The sequence below is a fragment of the Homarus americanus genome, unplaced genomic scaffold, assembly GCF_018991925.1.
Source record: "Homarus americanus isolate GMGI-L3 unplaced genomic scaffold, GMGI_Hamer_2.0 scaffold32531, whole genome shotgun sequence".
In the NCBI taxonomy this organism is placed as follows: domain Eukaryota; kingdom Metazoa; phylum Arthropoda; class Malacostraca; order Decapoda; family Nephropidae; genus Homarus; species Homarus americanus.
Window position 1 is genome coordinate 582,008 of NW_024755865.1, and position 7,793 is coordinate 589,800.

Below are 7,793 nucleotides of genomic sequence, written 5' to 3' on the forward strand. Positions count from 1 at the left end.
GTAGATCAAGACAATTGATGGCGGGGTTCGTAACACCCATATTTCTCCATTAAAGTGAAACCCAATACAAATCCCGTAATTAACTGGACTCTATGATGATGTTATTAGTGTGGTAGGCTCGCCAGAGGATTGTGTTTCACGTGTATTGGTTTATGTATGGTATTAGCATATATGCCAGATATGCTTTAGTGATGTTTGACTATTGATTCTGACGACCATTACACCGAGTTAAAATTCAAACGAAAAAAAAAATATCTCGTTTCTATGCATCGATCAATAGTCATACATGCAGATAGAATACGAGGAAATAACGTGTGGGTTATAATTACTGGGAAGAGGAGAGATAGAGATGAATAACCAAATTGTAAGAAAAACTAAGGAAAAATAAGAAAATAATTGAACACAAAAAGACAAGAAAAGGAACGAGAATAATATTTTTTTCATCCATATAGTATACATATATAACATTAATATGTATACTGTTATATATAAGATAATCATTCCATAGTAATTATACCAATGTAGTGATAAATGAAGCATATATATCTTATGACTATATTAAGTAATGTGTATAGACGAGTGAAGATAAAATTAACGTCCAGATGTTGTGATGAATAAAACCAAACCTTTTCCTGTAAACTTTCTTATCGGGAGTTCGTGTTATCTAGAGCGATAAAACTGTGTACTAATAATAAAGGAATATTTTATTATATTTCCTATTTTTTTTTTACGTCTCTGGGGCTGAAGAAAATGTCTAAATTCTCACAGATAATTATTTATGGTGTACAAACATATTATTGATGGAGCAAACTTATTGTCTGTTGTTTTTGGGTGGGTGAGAAGCGACACCAGCGCCTCTTGTGGCATATCACTTAGCTACTGAATATTTCCCTTGAATAGTACTAATAGTAGTAGTAGTAGTAGTAGTAGTATTGTTATTAGTATAAATAGAATTAGTATTCACATCAATATATCATCATCATCATCATCATCATCATCAAGCCCAAACACTGTGGGACTGAAGAACTCACAATAGTAAAAATAATAAAAATAAAGACACAGAAGTCTATTTTGATGTCAGTACACCGGAAAAAACTAGAGGCAGCTTGATTCACGAGGAGGGATGGCGTGATGGTGAGCCAGACAGTATCCCGAATAACTGACTGCCTCAACGACTTGACTCACAGATCGACTCAGTATAATTATTCACAAGGTGGTAGGAGGAGGGTGAAGTTAGTGGGGGGTTATAGAGGGACACACACACACACAATACGGCTCCCAGGGAGTGACGAGTGTTCCTCCTCGCTAGTCATGACACGGACCTGTGGGAGAGAGAGTGAGGCATTAGCATTGTGAGTATTGACGTCTTAATACACTAAATGTATAATAATTCAAAAATCAAATAATCATCACCAACTCGATAATCAATAGGTGGATGATGGGATCGTGTTATACAGGATAAATGGGGTTTAATAATCTATACAGTCAGGAGTGTTGTGACTCAGGTGTGTTTTGACTCAGGTGTGTTTTGACTCAGGTGTGTTTTGACTCAGGTGTGTTGTGACTCAGGTGTAATTTAACTCAGGTTTAATTTGACTCACCCAGGTGATTGATGACATAAATAATGTTCTCGCCATTCATCTGTGCAATTATCTCAGCCTGGCAGAGATCACACACGGTGCGGTAGGTAGTGCCGCTAAGCTCACACACGGGAGCAAAGAAGTTGGTGCTGCAGTCTTTGTCCAACACGGAGTCGTTGCAGTGTGGTACTAGGTTATGTAATACGGGCTGGCACTCTCCCGTATAATCCTTGAGAAGAGAGATCACAGAGGTTATGACAGAGTGATAGTGAGAAATTTAGTCATGCACTTTGTAAATCAGTTCCCTATTTGTACTGAACTTTGTTGGTATATCCATAACCTCTCCCTAACAGATCAACTACTGAGAATCGTTGGTGAAATTCAGTATTTTTCTCAATGACCAATTTCAATGATGTCTTTGGGAGGATAGAGGTAGTCTTGATAAGTTACAGACAAACCTACCCATCTATTTCTGAACATTCTGAATGATACCTCTGAACCACTCTGAATCATTCCACCTTCTGCACCTGAACAGCCGTGGATGATACAACTGAACAATCTTAGACGATACCAAGTACTATTTCTTTAAAACAGTCGAAGCAACTAATTATTTCCTAAATATTTCTGGCCGACACCACCTGACCTTTCCCGCACTCTTCTGGACACTACCACCTGTGCACTCACTACCACCTGTGCACTCAATACCACCTATGCACTCACTACCACCTGTACACTCACCTCTATTATCTGGTCGGAGGAGAGACAGTCTGCCCGGTGCAGCTCACACGGGTTGCTGTAGGTGATGTTGTCGGAGCCACACACGGGGTCCCACACCTCGTAGCACCCGAACTGGCAGTCGTCGCACTCTCCTTGATGATCCTGTGAGAGATAAAAACTGTAGTGAGGGGGGATTGAGGGAGGGCGGGAAGGAGGGAGGAAGATAGGTAGAGAGAGAGAGAGAGAGTGAAAGAAAGAGAGAGAGAAGGGGGAAGTGTAGTGGTGAGGGGGGCAACACTCGTATATATATATATATATATATATATATATATATATATATATATATATATATATATATATATATATATATATATATATATATATATATATATATATATCAGGGTGTCCCATAAATTTCCATACATAGGAAAAATAAATTTTATATGAAAATCCATTTTTATTTATATAATATGCTCTACATGACTACCATTCTGTTGAAAACACTCTTCAATGCGTGTCCTCCACTGCTGAAGAACACGTTCAAGCACAGCTGGAGTTATGCTTGTAATGGCATTGGTGATACGTTGTATGGAGACTTATGGGACACCTTGTATATATATATAACGGATGCATAATTTTCTTCAGTAAGACAGTGCAATAATGCTATGGGTACATGAATAAATATATCAGGTCAGCTAGAGTTTACAAGTGGTAGGCCGACAATGAGAGAGAAAGAACGTGAAGAGAGAGATAGAGGAGAAAGACGACAATGTGGAAGAAGAGTAAGTAGACGATAAGGGAAGGAGGAGGAGGAGGAGGAGGAGGAGGAGGAGGAAAAGGAGGAGGAGGAGTAGTAGTAGTAGGAGGAGGAGGAGGAGGAAAGGAAGAGATAGATGATAACTGCATGTGTTCTGGGTATCAAGTTCTATCTACAGGAGCGAACACAAACACCTGTAGAGTTTTCGAAGGCTCTATTTCCTGGATAAACAGAGATACACAAGGGAGGTGGCGCTCCTTACTCTGTCTGGGGGGTCAACTAGCCTTTCGGGCGACATGTGGTAAGTGATACATTAGCAGCTTCCATATGTCGCCAGGCACATTAATTAAGCGTGTGGGACATGGTAAATACATTGCCACACGCTGCTAGCTAGGCTGAATAAATAGTGTATATAAATGGAGCACATACATGATATACATATAGCATACATAATATACATACAATAACGGAAGCACGAAGAGAATGAGGAGGAAAAGATTGAGTGAGACAGGAGAAGGAAGCAGGAACTTACTATTTTAATGTCGGCATCACTGAGACAATCGGCCAGCTCCAGGTAGCAGAGGTTACTGTAGGTGAGGCCATCTGTCCCACACACGGGGTTCCACTCGTCTGTGCAGCCGTCATCACAGTCATCCTGGCTACTCGCTGGTAAGGGAGATCGTCACGTTGCCGTTTAGGCCCAAAAGAGATTGAGACTTGAGAGAAAACGTCACCTGCCTCTAACTTACCTAAACTTAGATTTTAGGAGGGAAATTCGAGTCTGATTCCGGTAGTTGGTAGCCAGAGAAAGAGGTGGAGGGAGGGAGGGAAGTATTGCTGGTACTTGCCATATGAACGACACCTGCCTAATCATTCTTACCTGATAAAAAAATCCCAGTAATTAATAAAGTTATAGATTAAATTTACGAACAAATTAAACTCATATATTTGAGTAATTTGTATCATTAATTAGATTTAGTGAGAAAAATAATCACCCGTGTAAAAAATAAATATAATTAAGCTAAAATGAATCAAAATTATGAAGAAATCTATTAAAATGTTTTCTCTAGAGTTTGAATTACACCAGACATGCCAAAAATACATTGTAGTAATTTGTCCTAAACCTAAAATAAACAAGAACAAATCTTAAATAAAAACCTAAACTAAAACCTAAAATATACCACAATAAAACTTAAAATAAACCCTAAAATAAATTCTTAAATAAATCCTAAATAATTCCTAAAATAAACCTAAAATAAACTAGAATAAATTCACTACAATTAAAACGAAAATAACAATTACTCATTAGCAGCATTACATCCTTCACACCCCCCAAAAAAAACATTATCAGTCAGGTCAGGTAAAAAAACAAATATCTCTACCTGGGATGACTTAACATAGGTGTGAAAAAAATGCCATTGGAAATAAAGACCTGCAATTTACACTCGGCTTACCTGTGCAATCCAACAATTTCTTTCATTTATTTGTGATTAAGGGAAAAATGTAGGTGTGAGTTTTACACTGATGGGAAGATTATCGTTCATGGTGAGGGGAGAGAAGGGGGTTGAGGGGAGAGAGGGGGAGAGAGGTGGTGGTGAGGGGGAGAAGAGAGGATGAGAGGGGAGGGGAGTAGAATGGATGGAAGGAGAGGGGAGTGGGAGAGAGGAGGGTTTCAGAGGGGAGGGGGATGGAATAAGCAAAATAGAGAAGGGAAGGGGAATGGAAGGAGGAAGAGAGAGGAGGGGAATGGAACGAGAAAGAGAGGGGATGGGAAGGGAATGGATAGAGTGAGCGAGAGGAGGAGGGGGGAGGAATGTATAAAGGAAGAGTGGAAGTAGGATTTAGAGTTAAAAAGAGAGATAAGTGGGAATAGGGAAGAGGAAACTAATGTGAGAGGGGATGAGAAGTGAGAGAGGAGAAGAGTGTGAGAGCGGAACAGACGAGGGGTCTGTTACAAGAAGTAAGTGGGATGGGAGAGGGGGAGGCAGGTGTAAGAGGGAATGAGAGGGAGTGAGAGGGTGCTAGAGGGAATGAGAGGGAGTGAGAGGGTGTTAGAGGGAATGGTGCACATACCAAGGAGGGCTGTAGAGAGCAGTAGGAGTATGGCAAACTTCATGGTGTTGTACTGAACACTCTCGCCCACTCTCACACCTTTTATATCTCCTTGCCCCGTCTTATCTGCCTACTTCTTCCTCCTCCCGCCTCCCCTTCCTCCCCTTTCCCCCTCCTCCTCCTCCTCCTCGTCTTCTCCTTTCTCTCCTCCTCCTCTTCCTCCTCCTCCCCCTTCGTCTTTCTCTCCTCCTCCCCTTCCCTTTCCTCCTCCTCTTCCTCCTAGACTCGCCTTTTCTTTCTCCCTCTCATTTTACCCTTCCATTCAATCTCTCTCTCCCCATCCCCTTTCCTACCTCCCATCCTTACCCTTCCTTCCCATATCCTCCTTCCTCCTATTCTTCACCCCTCCACCTCCACCCCCTCCCTCTTATCCTCTCCCTCGATGTCCACCCTCCTCCCTCCCATTCCCCCCTCCTCTCCTCCAACCTCCACCCCATCACCCTATCACCCCCCTCCCTTCTCTCCTCCCCTCCCATCTCCCACTTCACACCCTCAACCACCACAGAGCTAATTATACTACGATACTTGACCCAGATTTTCAAAGGTTTGCACGTACCAAGTTTCCTCGTAACTGGGGGTGTGAGAACGCATCTAACTGACTCACTTAAGCTACAGCAGCAAAGATGGTGGCCAAAAGTGTCGAAAATTGCAGCCGAGATTTTATCGTAACTAAATGCGTTGTCTTGTACACTGTTAAGGTGAAAAACTTTAAATGTGCGAAGTTTTGAGAATTCACACCCTCGCTGATCTCTCTTATAGAACTGAACTGTACGGAGATAAAGGAAAAGGACAAATTTATTCTTTAAGTTATAAATATAGTAAAAACAAAAATATTATATTAAAGGATGTTTGCGTATGATATGTTAATTTCAGTAGATTTATTTCGGTAATGTATGATGAATTTTAAGTAGTTACTGAATTGAATAAGGTTAGCAATCGACTCTGAATATGTCTGTCAATGCATTTACTTACACTTATTGAGCAGGTTTCTACATGGGATTATGTTTGTTCTAATAGACGATGAAAAGGGACTGAAAACCATGCCAGTTTAGTTATCGACATTCACCCCGACCACCGACATATAAAATAAGAGAAAACGTTAAAGAAATCCGTACGTTTTAAGGACAAACTATGATGAATCTCCCAACCAGAACCCTAACCTGACCTCTCATAACTTAACCTAATCTAACTTGATGTAACTTAACTTAATTTAACTTTATTTACTTAAATCTTACGAAAAATAACATAGAGCAGGTATTTTGAGCTCCACTGGTCTGACTCCTGTCTTCTGAAACAAGTTATATACAAAAGAATTACTTGAAAGATTACCTACTTCAGAGACCTTCCTGAGATGTTGGGTGATTGTGGCTGTGAAGAAACACATTTGATTCCTTCGGTTAAATTAATCCGAGTTCGTTTAATAAAATCCTATAATGAAAAACAGATTAAATGACATTGTAGGGAAGAGGGTGACAGGGGACAATTTGTAATAAGCTAACACCTATCATAATCTAACCCAACCTAACTTAACCCAACCTAACCTAACCTAAAGTTCAAGTCCACGCCCATCAGGGTTGATAAGGCAAGGTTAGGACCAATTAGGAATGGGGATGATTTATTCAGCTCACATTTACAGGAATCGTTTGTTATGTATCACCAAATTATTATATTTTTTTGCCTGGGATTGAAATTATTTTAATATTTCTCGTAACTAAATCACTAGATTTGTAATTATGACTGATGTGTTCCTTACAGACAGGTACACTGCTTCTTCCCCTTATGTTAGAGTGCCATAATACCATCACAGTTCAATCAGTTATACAAAGTAGTTACGAAATAAAATCTTGTACAAGTCAAGGGTCAAGATATAAGAGTTGGAGCAAATGAAACCTTAATATATGATAAAGTTGTTTTTAATTATTTATGTTTATCTACTAGAAGTGACAACCTTATCTACGGAAGGGACGTGTGTACTTAGTGGTGTCAACAGTTCGTGCTGTATAAAAAAAATTGCGTATCAGATTAGTTGCGTCAGCTGTCAAAGTGGCGGAGGTTCTCGCTTCACCCGACGGTTGCAGCGACAACACTGTCTTATCAGTGAGTGGTTCCCATAGTGTGAGCCAACAGCACTCTACCACCGAATACACCATACGCAACTTGATAGAAAAACAAAACTGGGAATCAAAACAGGATCTGGTACGAGAATCACATAGGGAAATTTCAAACTAAAATTACGTGTTTATTTAAGGTAAGTTAGATAAAGTTAGGTTTGGTTAAATTAAACTCGATTCATTTATTTTAGGTAAGATAGGTTAGATTAATTTTATGTAAATTAAGTTAAATTACACTAGGGAAGTTAGGTTAGACTGAATTAAGGTTAAACTTATTTAGGTCAGGCTAAGTAATGTTAGGTGTGATTGCTTTAAGCTATCTTAGGTCAACTTAGATTAGGTGCAAATGAGGTTAGATTAGGTTAAATTCCGAGAATAGAAATGAGGTACTTCTTCAATAATTAGTACTAAGCTCCCACACGCAGCTTTATTTAATGAATAGTAATATTATATAAACAATAATTATTCCTTTCGTCACATCCAAATTCGAAACAGCTGTCAGTGAAGAGTACGATA

General features: G+C 39.6%; 1 protein-coding gene across 1 annotated transcript; it reads right to left on the minus strand.

The window, feature by feature from the left end:
• Positions 1-759: 759 nt before the first annotated feature.
• LOC121856689 (four-domain proteases inhibitor-like) lies at positions 760-5,195 on the minus strand. Its single transcript, XM_042352380.1, has 5 exons — positions 5,128-5,195; positions 3,587-3,720; positions 2,319-2,459; positions 1,602-1,809; positions 760-1,322 (listed from the first exon to the last, which is right to left on the minus strand). Exons 1-5 carry the CDS (start codon positions 5,168-5,170, stop codon positions 1,306-1,308), a joined length of 543 nt encoding a protein of 180 aa, XP_042208314.1. The 5' UTR covers positions 5,171-5,195; the 3' UTR covers positions 760-1,305.
• Positions 5,196-7,793: the final 2,598 nt, after the last annotated feature.

Excerpts from the sequence above, each read along its gene's own strand:
- LOC121856689 (XM_042352380.1), bottom strand. The coding sequence starts at position 5,170 with ATGAAGTTTGCCATACTCCTACTGCTCTCTACAGCCCTCCTTG. Across the intron at positions 2,460-3,586 it reads GTGATGCCGACATTAAAATA|GATCATCAAGGAGAGTGCGA; the intron begins GTAAGTTCCTGC and ends TATCTCTCACAG. Across the intron at positions 1,810-2,318 it reads CCTCCGACCAGATAATAGAG|GATTATACGGGAGAGTGCCA; the intron begins GTGAGTGTACAG and ends TCTCTTCTCAAG.